A 20,167-nucleotide genomic window follows, 5' to 3' on the forward strand; every position below is an offset into this window, starting at 1 on the left:
TTGTGAAGAACCCATTCGTATTTCCACTACTTCTGAGGTAATTATAAACCTGATTTTGTATATTAATAAATTTATACCGCGTAAAACAATTTTTTTTCTTGAATAGGTGGTCTACTGATAGGAAAAATCATCAGGAGCTACCTGATGATTTAGAAAAAATTAGGGTGTTAATTGATCAGAAGGCTGGCACACAGGTATGAATTTTAATGTTTCAAAATCGATTTTAGATTATAGTTATATAAGTAGATTATTATTTTGATAAAAATTATATATTATTTGTTTTAGTTTGAATGGGTGCCATATTCTACTGATGATGTGAGGGCGGTGATCCCACCTGAGTTGAGGGGTCCATCAGATGTTTGGATGGCGATAGTCCCTCTGATCTGTTATGCGATCGTCGAGTGGCACTCCACTGATCGCGTGCTCCGGGAGTTTGGTTGTTTTCAACCAATTCCGGAAGCACCTCGTAATATGGACGAGTTGCATAGCTTAGATAGACGCGGCAAGACATATACAGATTGGCTAGTGAGGCATCATGGGTGGGTCGTGTTGTGGGAGGATCGACATCGGCGCCTTCCCCGTAGAGAGCCCATTTTTTATGACCTCTTGATGTATGCTGAGGATTATTATGAGTGGTTCAACAGTAACGGGAAACCGTTTCTACTTCCCGAGGATGCACGATGACAGACCTTTCCACGACGTCGACAGAGACGTTCACCGACATAGCACCATCGTCCCCCGACTCATGGGCGGAGAGCAGGTGCTTCCGGTTCATCCTCAGCTGCACCAGCAGGACCTTCGCAGTAGCCACCGCAGCCATATATGATGCCGCAGCCATATATGATACCGCCATCGCCTTTCCATTACCAGATGTCGCCGCCTTCACCTGGTTTTATGACCCCGCCACCGTTACCGTCACAGATAACCCCTCCTGAAGGCTATTATTGGTCTATGTTTGCAGATTCGACTTGGGGTTCATATGCTGGATATTTGGCGGGTTAATCCTCATCACCCATGGCCGCAGCACAGACACTTCCTATACAGTTTTCACACTCAGCGATGTCTGGGTTTTCCCAGTTTTCCCAGTTTTCGTATGCCGGTGGGATAGTCAGTCATACACCTCCAGGGTCCTTATTCTATGGAGGTGCTTCATCGTCATCAACTCCTCATCAACCTGATGTACCTGCTCAGGACGACGACGATGACGATGGTGACGATGATAATGACAGCGAGGAGTCAGAACCAGTGATACGAAGAAATCCTCCTCAAGACCGACAGCCACCGCCATGCGGAACACATTCGCGACGTATGCATCGATATATTTTTTGTTTAATTGTAATTTTTTATTATTTCTCATTTAATACTTACTTTATTTTGTTAAATTTGTTGGACTTTTTTTAAATATATTTTAGTTAATTTTGTTTATTACCATTTAATATCAGTTATTGTAATTTGGTTATCATTTACCATTTTATTCTTATTGTAAGTTTGTTGTATTTAAATATCAAATTGTTATTAGTTTGATAAAATTTAATAATTGTGTTCATTTTTTTAATCTTCATCAGCGATTATCGAATGACATTAACTTGAAGTAAATGTAAATTAAAATACAAGAATTATTATTTGATAAATAAATACATCATTTCCTCATCAACTGTTACTTGATGACAACAGAAGTGGACATGTTTTTCTAGTGTGTCCTGGGTTTCTACAATGGCCACATATTCTGTCTTATCTAGACCTTTCTCGAATATCCATATCGTAATGAATTCGATTGGATTTTGGATGACCACGCTCCCTCAATAAACTCGGATTTGGTATAATCGGAAGCCAATCTTGAACCTCATCAGGGTTTTTATCATTACCTATGGGGGAAACTCAAATTCGTATACCTTAAAAACTTCAGATAATAAGTATACGGGATCCATAAAATGGTTATAGTCTTGACGTGTATGCGAGCAAGCTGCTATCACATGAGAGCATGGATACTTCAGAGCTTGAAAAAACCCGCAGTTGCACGCTTTGTCCCTTAGATTTACTCTTAGCGACACAGCTTCAATCCCTTGAAGAGGTCGGGGCAACTCTGTGACACGAAACATTTCATGCCTTCTAGAGAAGCTTTTTACAGACATTCCATTTGATGCAGCAATTTTTTTATGTAGATCTGCAACTAATCTAGGGTGATAGACATAACCGCCTTGCATCCAGGTTTGAGCTTGTCCCCCGAGCTTCGCAAAAAGTGCCCCCAAACGAAAATATGCAGTTTTTACCAAAGCCGCTACAGGTAAGTGACGTGCACCCTTTAAGGTTGAATTGATTGCCTCAGCCAAGTTGGTCGTCATGTGTCCATATCGATATCCACCATCATATGCGTTCGTCCACATTTCTTTATCGATTAGGCTGATGTATTCGTAACCTTCCTCATTCTTTGCCCGCAAATCTTGAAGCATTGATTCAAACGTTCGAGGAAGTAGTTCGTAACCTGATCAAAAAATGTAGAACTTACTAACTTACTTTCTTTGCAAAATTAAAATGATCAAAAAATGTATAACTTACTAACTTGCTTTCACTTACCCATGCGCACAATTAATTGACGCTCATCATTCTTCTTGTACCTTCCATGATAGTTCGCAGCAATGTGTCGGAGACAATACCTATGTTGGACAAAGGGTGGTTGCCACATTGGACCCAAAGACTCCATTGCTACTTTGATCCCAGCTCCGCGATCTGAAAAGACACAAATTTTTTCCCTCATGATAACATGTGAACGTAAATTTCGGAGAAAAAAAGCCAAGAATCTCTATCTTCTCATTCGACAAGAGCAAAAGCAACTAGAAGAATGTTGCGATTGCCATCTTGGACAACTGCCAATAATAAAACTTGCTTGTATTTTCCATACAAGAAAGTCCCGTCGATCTGGACCACAGGCTTGCAGTATTTGGCAACATTAACGCACTGTGGGTAACTCTAAAAAACCCGGTAGAATTGGCATCGATCGCGAAGAACTCGATCATTATGGTATGCATAGGAGGTTTCGAAGTCCACAATTATCCCAGGATTCAACGTCCGCACCAGCCTAAACCAACCTGGAAGTTCGTTGTAAGATGCATCCCATTCGCCATGAAGTTTGACAATGGCATTTTGTTTTGCCAACCAAGTTTTTTTATAGGAGACGGTGTACCCATACTGCGATTGTATAGCTGAAATCAACACTGCAACAACTATATGAGAGCTTGCTTTTACCATGGGCATGATGGCTTGACATATCACTTCAGAGTCCAAGTTCGGATGATCTTGGCTGACCCCTCCAGCACAACATGTGTGAGGACCGTTGTATACTGTTAGTTCCCATATGTTATTTTTCCTCTTCATTTTCGATACGCGAACCATCCAATTGCATCCGTTTTCGCGTCGGGTACAGTAGCATACATATTTTTTGGTCGTCGATCGGTTGACTCTGGACTGAACAGAATTACGGATATTGTAATTTTTGATAGCCATCATCGCTTATTATTTTCTTGAAAACTCCATGCCTAAAGATAACTCACCATTATTTATTGATGAGTAATATCCATAGTCACCGAGATGAGGCATATCCGCAAATTCTGGCCCGTACATTGCACCATAATCAGCTTCATACATGTGTGCAGGAGGGTCAGTTTGTGCCATATTTCCTGGAACTTCATCATCATTGGAGTTGAATTGCGGTGATTCTGGTGAATGAATAGTCCAGTCTCAGCACCATCCGCACCAGGCTCACGAAGCGGTTCTTCTAGTGGAGATGATGGTTCCTCCATGCTCTCCACATTTAGGTCGAAGAACCTACTACTTGCACGCCTTCCCCTTGAAATGGAAGGCATATCGACATTGAGATCGAAAAAGCTCGCAGTCGAATGCCTCCCCCTGTAGCTTGAAGCCATCGTGTCAAATGGAAACTGCACAGATGGTTGCGTCGATGGCATCTCCATATTAAGGTCAAAGGGATTTGTAGATGAATGCCTTCCCCTTGAACTGGACGCGGTGTTGCCATACGTATTGTTCATGGACCCACATCGGTACATATCGTAAGGAGTTGCGGATGAATGTCTCCCCATTATGGCATTAAAATCATTACACATTATTGTAGTCGGGCTGTCAACTTGATCAACTTGTTCAGCCAGCCCATAGTGTGAGCTTAAAGATTGACCCCGAACAGCACACACTTGAACAAAATGTGCATACATCTCAATAGTGGCGTCTGAATAATTACTTTGAGCTTCAACCATCATTTGAACATCATCATTGTTCGAAAGTTCGAACGCTGTATAAGTTAATGGCAACAATGATGTTGGAAATCTGTAATGCAATGACGAGATTCTTCTGTTACTTCCAACATGAATCTTCCTCGAAATCTTCGTTATTAGCTCCTCAAGAGTTATGTTTCTCTTGAATGATATTTTAACACGCTCATTTGATATGAAAACAACGCCGGTTTCATCTTCTCAAATTTCACCATCATAATAAACAATAGCTGAAAGTCGCGCCATTCTTTGAGTTTAAAAGTGCGACAATATTATATCTGCAAAAAAAAAAATAACTTAAACAAACCTGATTAAATAAATTATATATGAACGAAAATATAACACAATAATTTTTTTATACATCAACGTAAATAATTTAAATAATATAATTTTATATTATTACCTGCACCGCAAAACTATTTCGACGTATGCTTCCGCTTTTCAATTTTTCAAACATAAAAATTAATTGAAAATAATTAGTATAATATTTTTTCAAATAATGATAATAAACAATAAGTATAATTAAAAAATTATAACAAAATTACCTTATAACGAAAAATCACACGAGCTTCTAAATCAAATTTGAGAAGATTACGAGAATTATTACTCGTTGACGGAATTGTTGTATTAATTTATAAGAGAGGAGAGATGCGAGGAGATGTGAGCCGGATGAGAGTATTTATAAGCATATAAGACGCGGTACCTGTACCGCGATATATTATAAAAGATATAGCGCGGATCAGGGACCACGTTAAATATAATTTTGGTACGGCGTATAGCGCGCCCCCTGATTCGCGTTATACCCCTACGTGGCGTATAGCGCGTATCAGGGGGCGCGCTATACCCCACGTGTACCCAGTCAGTGTATAGCGCGGTTCAGGGGGCGCGCTTTCCTCCACGTGGTGCCAAATCCGCATATAGCGCAGTGTAGGGGGCGCGCTTTCCTGTTAAGGGTGTTAGATCGGGAAATATAATCTGACAGGTGTTAGATCGGTAATAATACCGATCACCGGTGATATACCGAAAAAATCACCAAATTTATAATAACCATTCACTTCGATCTTCGCTACACCCTCGCTTTTCTAAAGTTCACTCCCAAAATCTCTCTTCACAAAAATCAAAACTAAAAATATTTATTTTAAAAGTAAAAAATAGTAGTAGTAAAAAGGGTAATTTATATATTTAGTTCATCTAATTATTTACACGTTTTAATTTTAGTTGCTCAACAAAAACATAATTAGTGTTATATTTTAGTTTCATTTTATACATTCACATTAAAAATTAACTGAACTATTAACATGATATTTTTTTAATTTTTTAATAATGTGACATTATCTTATGGCGATATATCAATATCACTGCTAATTTTTATTGGTGGATGACTAAAATAAAATCAAAATATAATTTTAGACAAAATTTTAAGATAAAAATGCATCAGTGGTCATTGTAATTTTCAAAAAAGCATTGTGACCCTCATATTATTATTTTTCTCTAAATATGGTCCTCCAACTTAGAAAACAAACTCAATGTGACTTTTGACTAATGTTTTTCGTTGTTGACCGTTACTATACTGATGTGCCAATTCACGGTGCTGACGTGACAGCTCATCTTTCATGGTTGAATTATCAATTTAACCGATCTGCCATATCAACTACCACATTAATTTGTCACACTGAACTGCCATGCTAGTACCGTGAACTATCACATCAACACTATAGCGATCAAAGAAAAAAAAACGTTGGTCAAAGGGCCACATTGGTTTTTTTTCAAAAGCACAAGAAAATTTCCTACCGTTTTGCCTAATTTTAAAAGATTAAAAATAGTTAAATGACCAAAACGAAATCATTCAAATAATTAGTGATTAAATACTTAGTTTACCCTAATAAAAAGAATTCAAACTCTATTCCAAGTTCCGTCTGCCTCACTCCCTCTTTCTTCACGCTCTGCTTCAATTTTAAGCTATCCTTTTTTTCCCGGATAAAAAATAATCTCACCCTCTCATTTATATATAATTTTTCATTTTCTCTAAAATTATTTTTCAAAAACCCTCCCCTCCCCTCCCCTCCCCTCCCCTCCCATCTTTCCCTTTTTGTTTTTAGTCTTTTTTTGTACTTGTCATTTTAGGGTTTGGATTGGTAACAGTGGTAGGGTTTTCGTTTTCACTAACTTTTGTAGTCGAAGAGGTTTAGTGTTGGATTTTCATTTTGTTGGGTGAGCGAGTGAGTGAATTATTTTAGTTATGGCGGCTGAAGGGCTTAGGGATTTGAGTCAGCCGATTGATGTCTCCTTACTTGACGCTACCGTTGCTGCCTTTTACGGCACTGGATCTAAACAAGAGGTTTGATTATTTATTTGTTTAGCTTGGCTTTCCTTTAATTTATTTTAGATTTTTTTTAATTTTCCGTTTCTTGAGTCTTTTACTGGGAAACTACGAAATATGGTTAGTTTAAGTGATTTCCTGTTTGGTGTTCGAGAAAGTAAGGGTGTTTGTGGAGGATTTTGTTTTCCTGGGTTTTAGCATGGTTGGCCATTTACTTCGAAGTGGAGATTATCCCCGGGAAATGTGCGGTGGTTTTGAATTTCTAGGGTTTAATGTCAGTGAGTTTATACTTGAATTCACTTCTTAAAATAGGATTCGAAATTTCTTTCTGATTTTGCGGATAAATTTGCCAAAAAGTGGTGGTGGTTTGGTATGCCGGAGTTTAGGCGTAATTAAGGAGTTTAATGGTCGGACCGTTGCCTTTTGGGAAGTTCCATACGATGCAAAACTTTATAATTCAATTTTGACCAATTTTAAATTACCCTTTTTCGTATTGATAACTGATAGGTTTGAAGATTTCTTTCAAGCTATTAGAAAATAAAGGTTAAAGCTTTTTAACTAATGTATTTTTTAGGTTTAGGATTGGCCTTTACATTTGAATTTTATTCCTCTTGGTTTGATAATATATATTTCTTCCATTCAGATGGATAATTATGACAGAAGTAAAATGAAAAGCAGCGTCTCTTGTATTTTTATCCCCTTAATTAGGCCTTTCTGAAGCCAACATAATTAGAAATTTCTAGCTGCATGTCTTATTCACTTATTTTCTGTAGCAAATTAATTACCTTAAAATATTAGTGTTTCAGTTCCCTTATGTAGTTAATAATCCCAACTCTATAAAATAACTTTTATTGGGTTGATCAAACATATCTGTTCTATTTTGCTGTACTACTGATAAAAGTGAATGATTTATCAGATAGTTACAGCAATTATTATATTTCTGGCATTTAATGCATCTCCTTGTTTTTCTGTTCCCAATATAAGTCATGCCTCATAATGCAATAATTATATAGTATTTGTTTTATCTTTACTTGTTTTTGAAAATTTTCTTTCCTTAATTGTACATCAATTTACAGAGAGCACAAGCTGATCAGATCTTACGAGACCTGCAAAATAATCCTGATATGTGGCTTCAAGTCGTTCACATCCTGCAACAATCAAAGAGCCTTAATACCAAGTTCTTTGCCTTGCAGGTAAATGAAACTGACTATTTTCTCTATGATTTTTAATCCTTTGCAAGGAAAACTTGCTCAAAAGAGTTATAATTCACATTCCTCTGTTGTGCGGTGTATGGTGCTTTTACTGTAAGTTGATTTTGACCTTATAGCTGCCTAGATTGATTAATACTCTGGGTCAACCTTTCTTGACAAATAACTTGACTATTGCTGAATAATTGAAGTCGAGTCAATTCTTGGTTCAATCTGGTGATTTTGTGGAGCCTTTTTTTATGCATTTTTATAGGTTCTTGAAGGTGTTATCAAGTATAGGTGGAATGCCTTGCCTGTTGAGCAGCGAGATGGAATGAAAAATTACATTTCTGAAGTCATTGTACAGGTAAAAGAGTACTTTGTTTTTTCTTCTTTAGGCCTGTAGTATTTTGCCAAAAAATTGTACATTTTAATACCTTTTGTCCCCTCTCTTTGAACATTCATTCTTACATATAGTTTCTAATGTTCTAGTTGTCGAGCAATGAGGCATCCTTTCGAGCGGAAAGGCTATATGTCAACAAGTTAAATATCATACTGGTTCAGGTATAATTTATATGCCTCAAGAAACATTGTTTCATACATGAGGGACAGACTTGCTTTAGAGTTCATTGAGCGTGTAACAAATTAGGCAAGAAGTGGCTGGTGCTTTACCTTGTAGTGTACTTTTTCTTTGTATATTTGCCTCTTGTTTAACCTTCTTTCTTGTGAGTTTTTTCTTAAATGGTTTCACAAGTATTACTTTAATCCAAAATGAGAGGAAATTGATGGCTACATTAGATTCTGTTATTATTGTATAGAAAGTTACATGTCTATTGAATTTCCAGATCCTGAAACATGATTGGCCAGCTAGATGGCGAAGCTTCATTCCTGATCTTGTTGCAGCAGCAAAAACTAGTGAAACAATTTGTGAAAATTGCATGGCGATACTGAAAGTAAGTTTTTGTACTATAATTATTTCTTTGTAAACTGCTTGCAGAATCTTGGATGTTAATATGAGCTCTTCTGTGGTCAGCTTCTAAGTGAAGAAGTTTTTGATTTCTCGAGAGGTGAAATGACTCAACAGAAGATCAAGGAGCTTAAACAATCTCTAAACAGGTTGAACTATTTTACTTATTTTGAGCTATTAAGGTTATACTTTTGTGAATGTCTTTCTGTTTTATTAATGTTGGCATTCTATACTGTTCTTGAATGTCCTTTTGTACGATCTCTGCTTGTACATTCTTCCAGTTTTGTAAGATATCTATTCTTGAATTGATTAGTGTTTCCCCTCCTCCCCTGGTTTCTAATGGAAGAGTCCAAAGCTTAGTTGTCAGTAATTGCTACTCATATCTCATATGTAATTAAAGTTTGTATGGAAAGTAGACATGTCGTTTTTGGGAATGTCTTTTTATTTTGTATTTGACATGTTGGCATATGATGTCGGGTTTCACATTAAATAGGCAACAAGATCCGAGATTATTTCAAACTGAAGTAAAAAACTGGTATGTTAAGGAACAAGACCAAAATGACTTCTGTCCATGAAATATCAAGTTATCCTTTTAGTTACCTAATATGGAGATATATGTTTTTAATTTACTTGTAAGATCTGTTAAATGAACTATAAACTGAAGATCTCTCTTTTTTATTGGCACAAAGAAAAGGGCTGAAGGTCTCTCATTAACTATTATTAATTATATCATTTACCTTGCTCTGATGTATTAAGCAATTGAAAGTCGCATAGATGATAATTTTATTCTTCCAAGCTAGGTTGATGTCTTTGAAATTTGTTTGTTATCTGTGCAAGTCTACTTGCTAAACGGTCTGTTTGTTTTTAACAGTGAGTTTCAACTCATTCACGAGTTATGCTTATACGTTCTATCAGCATCTCAAAGAACAGAGCTTATACGGGCTACATTATCCACCTTGCATGCATTTCTTTCATGGATTCCCCTCGGCTATATATTTGAATCAACACTGGTAAACAGTTCTTGGTTTCTCAAATTACTTGGGTTTCAATTTATTGTACATGCAATTTTTTCTGATGAGGTTCTTTATTTATTCTGTTAATATTGTTTCACCACTCATGCTGTTTTTTTTTTCGCTTTACAGCTGGAGACGCTCTTAAAATTTTTCCCTGTGCCGTCATACCGGAATCTCACCCTCCAATGTCTAACAGAGGTAAAACTTTTTTAAAGAATATTTTTCTTATATGGTATAAACTGATATTGTTTACTCTAAGAATGTGGAAGTTTATTCATTATATTTGTGGATGCTTGCAGGTTGCTGCATTAAATTTTGGGGATTACTACAATGCCCAATATGTTAAGATGTACAAGATATTCATGGTTCAGTTGCAGGTTTGTCAGCATGTTCTTCTAAAGTTATTTATATTTACAGTTAGAACTTTTGTCTGCAGATCTCACTGTTTTAGTTTATTTGGTGATATGTATATTTTATGTAGCTTTTCATTCTTTCCCTTTTCCCTCTGTTAATATGACAATACTTTCTGGGACGTTTTTAGGCTATTCTCCCACCCACTACTGACATCCCTGAGGCTTATGCACATGGAACCAGTGAAGAACAGGTATGTTTCTAGTCAGATGGTTCCTGTCTAGTGTGCACTTCTATATACTTCAAAATTTTCCTGTGTGAACTTATTCTTTCATGTTGTTGCTTCAGGCGTTCATTCAGAACTTGGCACTATTCCTCACTTCATTCTACAAGGTAAGTTGCTTAGAAATCAACAAAGCTTTCCCGTTCATATCGTGGAAAATGGTTAATGAGATAGGGTTGGTTTAATGCCCACTAAGTCCTAAATCTGATGTGTTTGATGAGCTCCCTAATGCATTTTGATGAAAAGAAAAGTCTGAATTACTAATATTATTGTCCTAAACATGATATTTGCAGTTGATTCTTTTTCTTTGATTAAGCTTGTTAATTGTACTGGTCAAGCATAAAATGATTCTGCACTTGGTAGCTCAGTTTCACTTGGTTTTGATGATTATGTTTGCTAAATTGTTCTTTGTTTTCAGTTTCACATTCGGGTGCTGGAGACAATGCAAGAACATATTTCTCCACTATTATTGGGTCTGGAATACCTTATCAACATATCTTATGTCGATGATACTGAGGTCTTTAAGGTATCATGGCAATTTGATATACTAGAATTTATTTTTTCTATCTGCTTGTTCCCTTCTTAACTTCTCAGAACTTTGTTTAAAGTATTTTATGTTTCTTATCTTGTTAAAAAGGTTTGCTTGGACTATTGGAATTCCATGGTTTTGGAGCTATTTGATGCAAGTCATAACATGGATAATCCAGCTGTAACTGCAAACATGATGGGACTGCAGGTATTGTGATAATTATGTTAGTCTTAAATCCAGCTGTAACTGTTCTCACTTCTATGCGCAACACATCTTGCAACTCTTTTATTTTAACCGCTATTTTGGGAAAAAGTTTTTAATTTTATTGGTTTCTGAGAGCAACTGGAAACAAATGGACACACATATTAGTGCCCTCAAATCCAACAATAATATGTATTATAAAATAACATGTGGAAAATCTTATTGAGCTCATAGTGACCTTATTTTTTGCAAATATTTTGGATGGCTTGCTAGATATGATATTTTCCCCCAATTTTTTTGTTTGGAATGATTTCTACATGTCTGTGGAAATTGGTGTGAAATTGGGATTGCTAACTGTAGATGGTGCAACATCCTTTTCGTGATTATTTTTGTGAGTAGATGTTGCTTGTAGTTTGTGAATGTTGATGAATTGCTACAAGATTTTCCACTTCTTGGTTACTATGGAAGGATCAGTCATTTCTTGTCAATGAATTGAATCTGGCAGGTGCCTTTGCTCCCTGGCATGGTTGATGGCCTTGGTGCCCAGCTTCTGCAACGAAGACAACTTTATGCTGGTACAATGTCGAAGTTGAGAATGCTCATGATTTGCCGTATGGCTAAGCCTGAGGAGGTTCTGATAGTTGAAGATGAAAATGGCAATATAGTTCGAGAGACGTTGAAAGATAACGATGTTCTTGTTCAGTATAAGGTGATAAACCAATATGAAATAAGATGCTTAATTTAGATTACCAAATTCAATTCTTAGTCAGAAGGCATCATCCTTTTACGGTTATACCACCCTAAAAATGTTTTTACTTTTACGGCTAATTGGATTGAATGATATGTTGTGATTTATTCATATGGTGGTTTTAGTATTCCCTTTCCATTTATTTGTAAACTTCAGCTTGTAAGATTCTATTTGTCATGTTAGTATTTTATATGCCTGTCGATTAAATTTCTTTTGTTGTCTGAATGATTTGCTGCTCTTCATATTTGCACAAAAACTTAAAATCTGTATAATTCCAACATCTTCTGTTTTAGAAGACTATGTCTTGGTATAATATTTATTTATTTTTATTTTGTCATCATCTTCTGAATTTCTTTGTTAATAAAGTTATATACTGCAGATTATGAGGGAGACATTGATCTATTTGTCTCACTTGGATCACGAGGATACTGAAAAGCAGGTAAGGAACTACAAGACATTTATAATTGTGGTTTCTAGAAGCTAAATTATGTTATTTACTGGTTTCTACGTGACTTTCCCGAGTTCGCTAAGAAAAATGACATTTTCTTTATCTTTAAACAATTGAAACAATATGCCATTTAGATATTCTGTTGCATATGGATGGAGGAAAAAAAGAAGTCATCTCTCAAATGTTGTGAATCTATGGAGAATGAAGCACTCCTCTTTTTATGATAGTTCATTCTTGGATTTTAGTTTTCACTTTCACTAGGAATCTTATGCATAATCCATTTTATGTTCATTCAATATGGATTTGTTTAATCATCTATGTAATGCAGATGCTTAGGAAATTAAGTAAGCAATTAAGTGGCGAGGATTGGACTTGGAACAACTTGAACACATTATGTTGGGCAATAGGATCTATTTCTGGTTCCATGATGGAAGAACAGGTATCCTTCTATCTACACCAAGAAATGTTAGTCAGATGGTCATTGTGATGTGATCACGTGTGTACTTGCATTAGGTTGCCAACTCTTCCCTTGCATGCTTTTTTCCTATATTAGTTTAACATGTTTGGTGTTCATGGCAGGAAAACAGGTTTCTGGTGTTGGTCATTCGTGATTTGCTGAGTTTATGTGAAATCACTAAAGGGAAAGACAATAAAGCTGTTATTGCTAGCAACATTATGTAAGAATATATAATATCTAGAGTATTTGTGGACTGTCTACATCGGTTTTTCTTTGGAAAATAATTATTCAAAAGCTTGCTGCATTTTTTTGACATGTGATTTTATGTGAATGACATGGCTATTTTTGGCCACCCTTAGTTTGTCATGTGCTTATCGGTGGCTCAGAATGTGTGATGGAACTTACCTGATGCTTATTTTCTTAGTGTTATATTTTAAAATTTCTTATCTTGGCCCTTTATCTAATGTGTTACCAGTTTTGGTGTGATGGATCTTACCTGATGCTTGTCTTCTTGGTGCTATATTTAAAAATTTCTTATCTTAGCTCTGAAATTTAATATATGTTATTGGTTTGTTTACAGGTATGTAGTTGGACAATATCCAAGGTTTTTAAGGGCACACTGGAAGTTCCTTAAAACTGTTGTTAATAAGTTGTTTGAGTTTATGCATGAAACACATCCAGGAGTTCAGGTAAATCATCGGGAAAACAAAATTTTATCTTCTGGAAAGTGATAAAATAATTCAGTGTTTACAGAACTTGTGCCTTTAATGTTGCTGATGTGCTCAATATTTTAGTATATGTTTGTAATTTGTAGCATGATTTGCAAATTGTGACTGAAAATACACAATAAGGTTGAGTTTTGCCGTATATCTATTCTTTTTTTTGGGTATCATCTCATTATGTTATAGTTTTTCTGCCAATGATAATTCAAGATTGTAACTAGTATTTCATACCATAATATCTTAATATAACAAGTTGGGTGCTTTCAGGATATGGCCTGCGATACATTCTTGAAAATTGTTCAGAAGTGCAAGCGGAAATTTGTGATTGTGCAGGTATCGACTACTTTCAACATTTCATTTCTATGGTTTATTAACTTATTATATAGGTCAATAACTGTTATATTGCTGAGCTGTTTCTTGTAAATATAGGTTGGAGAAAACGAACCATTTGTGTCTGAACTTCTATCTGCTCTTGCAACAACAGTCGCTGATCTAGAGCTTCACCAGATTCATTCATTTTATGAATCTGTAAGTTACTTTTCTATGCCTGTACTATTAGATCTTTGCATGTCTATTATGTTGCTGGATGTGCTCGTTTCCCCCATTTATTTTTTTTATTTTATATTTCAGGTTGGTCATATGATTCAAGCAGAGCCCGATCCCCATAAGAGGGATGAGTACTTGCAGAGACTGATGGAACTCCCCAATCAGGTTTTTCATTGATAGAGGAACAGTTTCCTTTTTGTTTTTCTCGCATTCTTATGCATATATCTGCCATTGCATGCTAATATGGTGAGGTTGTTCTGGAACCCTGTTTCTTATGATGCGGCTTGTTATGCAGAAATGGGGTGAAATTATTGGGCAGGCACGCCAGAGTGTTGACTTCCTTAAAGACCAGGATGTGATAAGAACCGTGCTGAACATATTGCAGGTATCTTTATTTTCATGAGGCATATTCTTTATATATTGTGTTCAGCATTTATTGTCTGTAATACACTTAATTTTTCTCATTGTAGGCAGTTGCCTATCTTTAGCTGAAAGATATACTATACTTTTGAATTTGTGGGATGTTGATTGGGTGATTCCTAGTAAACCTTTAGAGTGCATCACACAGTGGGACGAGCTTCTTCCGAATTCTACTATTTGGAAATACATTCCAAGGGCAGTCTTGTGGACGGTTTGGAAAATTAGGAATGAAGTTATTTTTAAGAAAGGGAAATTGGATGTGGTGTTGTTGTTCTTTATTGCTCGGTTTAGAATAGTTTCTTGGTTTGCTGCTAGTTTTGATTCGCAGATTCCTTTTGATTCTCTGGTGGGTGATTTAACACTTGCTGATTCAATGGTCAGCCACAAAGTAAGATCCAAGCCTTCGTGCTGGGTTCCTCCTCCAGTTGGGTTCATAAAGATTAATGTTGATGGAGCAATGGTGAAGGGGTGGAGCAAAGGAGGTATAGGAGGCCTGATTAGGGACAGCAGTGGTAAGTTGAGTCATTGGTTTGCTGAAAATGTTGGGGGAGGTCCCCCGATTATGGCAGAACTTCTGGCGATTAAGAGGGGGTTGGGCTTGCTTATTGATTCAGGTGGGGTTTGTAACCAGAGGATTATTTTAGAATCAGATTCATCCAACGCGCTGAAGTGGATCAAAAATCCGGAACTAAGCACCCCCTTTATTCCAACCATTGGTGAAGGAGATAGTCTCTACTATGGAAGGGTTGGACATTTCGTTAAGGCTTATCTTGAGGGCTGCTAATTGGGAAGCGGACAGATTAGCTAAGGATGGTATAGGTTGATTTGCTTTCTTAGTATTTGGGGAGTTGGTGTGTATGTTTCACTTTGTTCTGCAGTTTTTGGTTATCAGTCTTATGGTATTAGTGACTACGTTGTCCAGCTGATAGTGGTTTTTAAGTCTTATGCTTTTTGGGAAGTGTTGGTTGTTGTAAGGGCTGGCTATGTACTATTCTACTGTTTAATATAATTATAGGCGCTCTTTTCCTCCTTTCAAGGCCCTTCATGTTACTTTCATAACATGGAGGGTAAAATAAAGGGGGTTTTTACGAGGCCTCATCTTCTATCAAAAAAAAAAATAAGGGTTGTCGTTTTCAGAAGTTTTTCATTTGCATGGAGGGGAAGGCTCTTATTGGCTATGAACTTTAATGCCATTATGTCCATGCGTCTGATGACTGGATTCTTTGTTAGTGGATTGGTTCTTCTTTCCTTGCAGATCGAATTTGAGATTTACATACTGCGGTTATTATTCAATGCTTCTTGGTATTTAGAAAGACTTAAGTGAGTTTTTTTTTCCACTTTGCAGACAAATACTAGTGTTGCCAGTTCCCTTGGAACATATTTCTTATCTCAGATTTCTTTGATCTTCCTGGACATGCTTAACATATACAGGTAAATCTGATTTAGTGGTTCAAAATGCTAGTTTGAGCATGGAAATTTGATAGTTTTATTGCTAATTTGGTTTGTCTATGGTACTGTAATAAATTGGCAGAATGTACAGTGAGCTTATATCGAGTAGCATTGCAGAAGGTGGACCTTTTGCTTCAAAAACATCCTATGTGAAACTTCTACGGTGCGACTGATTTTTGTGGACTTGCTTTTGTTGGTTTTATTTGATTGAAAACTTTTTATTTAACTTGTTTTATGAAGCAGATCTGTTAAGAGGGAGACTCTAAAACTCATTGAGACATTTTTGGACAAGGCTGAGGATCAACCACATACTGGGAAGCAATTTGTGCCCCCGATGATGGATCCAGTTCTTGGTGACTATGCTAGGAATTTGCCTGATGCTAGAGAATCTGAAGTTCTATCCCTTTTTGCCACAATAATAAACAAGTATGGTGAATGCATATAGTACATATTTATGATGCAATTGCAATTTGTTGAGAATTTAAATCACTTCTTGAGCATTCAAATATTGAGGCTGGATGGATTTATTGATTATTGCTTATTTTACCAAATTATGGTGATCAATGCATATAGTACATATTTATGATGCAATTGCAATTTGTTGAGTATTTAAATCACTTCTTGAGCATTCAAATATTGAGGGTTGGATGAATTTATTAACTACTGCTTATTTTACCAAAGAATCATGCACATTTGGTGTTGATATTTCTTCTAAGCCTGGCTAAAATGATATGGGAAAGCCTTCTTGTCTTTTCACATTTTCTTGCTATTTCTGCTGCTGAAAGAGCTATATTTGTCTTGTTCCCTTATAAATGAGAATGGTTCATTTTATAATACCTGTATTGGTGACGTATTGGAGCTCTTCTCAGCTTCAGTGATTACACCATTGTTCTGTGTCTAAAACATAGAAGCATTTTACCTTCTGTTATCATACTGGTTCTTGCTGAAATAATGCTTTTCCCTTATGTTATTTTTGTTGTCATATTTAATAACAAATCTTTTTTTGGTTATGTTATTTATGCATGAAGGTATAAAGCTGCAATGATAGATGATGTTCCACGTATATTTGAAGCTGTGTTTCAGTGCACGCTGGAGGTGAGTCTTGATCTCTATATTTATGATATGCATGTATTATTGAAAGGAGGAATCTTTCTCATGGGGATGGGGGATATGGTGTTGTGTCTGCCCGCTTTAAAACTTAGGATGGGTACTACCTTACCTATAATTTTTTCTTGTCGATCCTTGCAGATGATAACTAAAAATTTTGAAGACTATCCAGAACATCGCCTCAAATTCTTTTCACTGCTTCGTGCCATTGCCACTCATTGTTTTCCTGCACTCATTCGGTTATCAAGTCAGGTTGGTGTTGAGTTTCTTCTTTCTAATTTCTTGTAGCTGTTGTTTAATTAAGAGCATGAAATCTGTTTAAATTTCATTGTCAGTGTAAGCTTTTACTTTCTCTATAATAACTATCTAATGCCAGTTATTATTATTATTATTTGGGTGTTCGAAAGAGTTTCAAGGCAATTGTTGTTTACCATTTTCTCCTTGCATCTGCCTTAGCAATTAAAGCTAGTTATGGATTCAATCATTTGGGCATTCCGGCATACAGAGAGGAATATTGCAGAAACTGGTCTTAATCTTCTATTGGAGATGCTGAAAAACTTTCAGGTGAGATGATATCGGGTTTTTTGTGGTTGATAACTGTGTTTATATAAAGATGCTGAGTTATTGGTTTTGGCACCTTGTGACAGGCTTCTGAATTTTGCAACCAGTTCTACCAAACGTATTTCTTGTCAATTGAGCAAGAAATATTTGCAGTCTTGACGGACACATTTCACAAACCTGGCTTCAAGTTGCATGTCTTGGTTTTACAGCATCTATTCTGCCTGGTATGGTATTTTACTGTGCCTCGATTTCTCTGATTTGCATTGGTTTAATATTTTGTCTTTGGCATGTTATTTTCAGGTTGAGAGTGGTTTGTTGACTGAGCCCTTGTGGGATGCTGCAACGGTTCCACCATATCAATATCCAAATAATGGAATGTTTGTTCGTGAATACACAATAAAACTTTTAAGTACATCATTCCCCAACATGACTGCAGCTGAGGTATAATAAAAGTTTCACTTCCAATCTATCATTTTTTTCTTCTTTTATTTACCGAGTATCACTGATCTAATGTGGGTTTCAGGTCACTCAATTTGTGAATGGATTATTTGAGTCGAGAAACGATTTGTCCACCTTTAAAACTCACACAAGGGACTTCCTTGTGCAATCAAAAGAATTTTCAGCTCAGGTAAAGCTTTGAAAGAAGAGTGGTCAATGTTTATAATTGGAGTTTGTATCTACTGTTAGTTTTAGTTGAAATTTATCACCTGTGCATGGAGTTTGCTTTGATGAATGAAGTGTCTGATCGTGTAGTTGTTCTACTTCCTGCAGGACAATAAAGATCTGTATGCAGAAGAGGCTGCTGTACAGAGGGAAAGAGAGCGACAACGGATGCTTTCTATCCCTGGGCTCATTGCACCGAATGAGATACAAGATGAAATGTTGGACTCATAGATGTGGTGGCTAATTTCGTGTCGGAAGCTAATTTGTTTAGTTTTGACTTGGGAGTTAAGGGTTGCGGCCTTCTGTTTTATGACCAGTAAGTATCCCTGAATGTAATCAGATCAGATACACAGCATTTGTCACCATTGTTTGTCACCTTTTCCCAAGGTTTTCTATTTGTCAAAAAAGGGTGGGTTGCGCACACAGGGGGACCGACCATATATGTCATTACAGGTGAATGTGAAGAATATGTAGGTGTTTGACGTGATTGTTAGCTGATGAAAGACCTTTTACAAGATGAGGACTTGTTTTGAATTATTGTTGATTCATCCTATAGGTTACTAACTCGGAGGGTTGTGCAGAATTATTTTTTACTTCTGCTTTTGTTTTTTGGGATTTGATTAAAGTAGAATGTCATTATTTATGTGTTTCAGACACTATTTGGCATGTCAACATCAGTCTCGAGTGATGGTAATGAACTTTGTTAAATATAGCTCTCATCTATTCTCGTATTTCGATTTCAATGCTTTGTTTTTCGGGCTATTCAAAAACCCTGTTTCCAGCCTAACCTACGGCATCCATTTGAGTAAAACAAGTACCCGGGTGTACCTGGCCGGATAAGAAACCTAGTATCATCGTCATCACCAACCACTCACCCGAAGAGAGCTTTGTGTGTAGATGCTCGTTTTTGTCCGAGGTCCAATAGATTCAAAGTGGATTGCAGGACTAAAATAAGTATAACAGTTTGTAACACTCAATGAATAACCAAGTAAGATTTTTTTTGGAGCCACGTAAGAAGTAATGAGGCAAATGGTTATGGAAAAAGAGTAAAAATTGAATAAAACAGTTTGTAAGTGGGGGGCAAGATTTAAAGAGCAGTTTTTGGGAAGAGTTAAAGAAAAAGGGGGTCAGTTTTTTAATGGGCAATTAACCACTGAAAACGAAAAATACTATCAAACAACTAGAGGGCACAGAGCAGAAAGGAGAGGGAACACAAATAGAGAAAAATTTGGAATCGAGAGAGTCAGGGGATTTTTCACACCAGAAGCGAAGAAAGCAACAATTAGGGACTACCAGCCGAAAACTCTATTAGTCATCAACAATTTCACATTGTAGAAGAATACAAAGAGAGACAACAGTGTATCCTCATAATTCCAAACCAGAGAAAGCAATAAAATACAAGGAATTTTAAGGTATTCTGATTTTGCTTTCTTTTCGTTTTCTAGTTCTTCTTTGTGTGTGTTTGCATCATTTCAAAAATAGTAAAAGAAAGAAATCATCCATCAACGTTGTAAAAAAATGGCTAATCTTAAAATCGACTACACAGTCGAATCAACAAGAAGTGACGAGCAGAATCATTCTTTCTCACTGTTACTTTTCTAAGACAGAAATCATAGCAAAGCAAGAGATTTCATTTTCCCCTTTCGTTTTATAGAGTTTTCATAAGTAACATGGTGTAAAGGGAATGGTAGCGTTACCTTGGTTATCAGGGTCGCATCGTCGGAGTTCTTGACCAATCTTCGAGCTTGCTTTCTCTCTTTTGAGGTTTGGTTTAGAGTTCATCGAGAGAGAGAGGAGACCTTGGTTGTCAGGGTCGCATCGTCAGAGTTCTTGACCAATCTTCGAGCTTGCTTTCTCTCTTTTGAGGTTTGGTTTAGAGTTCATCGAGAGAGAGAGAGGAGGAGGAACGTCGCTG

General features: G+C 36.5%; 1 protein-coding gene and 1 long non-coding RNA gene across 2 annotated transcripts; one reads left to right on the top strand and one right to left on the bottom strand.

Moving 5' to 3' along the window:
- Window positions 1–6,519: 6,519 nt before the first annotated feature.
- Window positions 6,520–18,500, top strand: LOC120200349 (protein EXPORTIN 1A-like). The gene is made up of 32 exons (XM_039201214.1): window positions 6,520–6,618; window positions 7,677–7,793; window positions 8,062–8,154; window positions 8,280–8,351; window positions 8,633–8,740; window positions 8,821–8,903; window positions 9,626–9,764; window positions 9,897–9,965; window positions 10,067–10,144; window positions 10,309–10,371; window positions 10,467–10,511; window positions 10,820–10,927; window positions 11,039–11,137; window positions 11,637–11,840; window positions 12,259–12,318; window positions 12,656–12,766; window positions 12,907–13,004; window positions 13,365–13,473; window positions 13,774–13,839; window positions 13,936–14,034; window positions 14,137–14,217; window positions 14,348–14,437; window positions 15,818–15,903; window positions 16,004–16,084; window positions 16,165–16,347; window positions 16,950–17,016; window positions 17,170–17,280; window positions 17,485–17,592; window positions 17,676–17,813; window positions 17,890–18,030; window positions 18,113–18,217; window positions 18,361–18,500. The coding sequence occupies exons 1-32, from the start codon at window positions 6,520–6,522 to the stop codon at window positions 18,481–18,483; spliced, it is 3,234 nt and encodes a 1,077-aa protein (XP_039057145.1). The 3' UTR covers window positions 18,484–18,500.
- Window positions 15,899–17,276, bottom strand: LOC120200351. The gene is made up of 3 exons (XR_005523529.1): window positions 17,141–17,276; window positions 16,679–16,683; window positions 15,899–15,909 (listed from the first exon to the last, which is right to left on the bottom strand). It is a non-coding gene; the product is annotated as an uncharacterized LOC120200351 (long non-coding RNA).
- Window positions 18,501–20,167: the final 1,667 nt, after the last annotated feature.

The sequence above is a fragment of the Hibiscus syriacus genome, unplaced genomic scaffold (assembly GCF_006381635.1).
Source record: "Hibiscus syriacus cultivar Baekdansim isolate YM2019G1 unplaced genomic scaffold, ASM638163v2 tig00005939_pilon, whole genome shotgun sequence".
NCBI classification, from domain to species: domain Eukaryota; kingdom Viridiplantae; phylum Streptophyta; class Magnoliopsida; order Malvales; family Malvaceae; genus Hibiscus; species Hibiscus syriacus.

Bases quoted from the DNA above. Each gene is read 5' to 3' on its own strand.
- LOC120200349 (XM_039201214.1), top strand. From the start codon at position 6,520: ATGGCGGCTGAAGGGCTTAGGGATTTGAGTCAGCCGATTGATGTCTCC. The intron at 10,145-10,308 runs GTTTGTCAGCAT...GGACGTTTTTAG, and splicing joins TATTCATGGTTCAGTTGCAG to GCTATTCTCCCACCCACTAC. The intron at 14,035-14,136 runs GTAAGTTACTTT...TTTATATTTCAG, and splicing joins TTCATTCATTTTATGAATCT to GTTGGTCATATGATTCAAGC.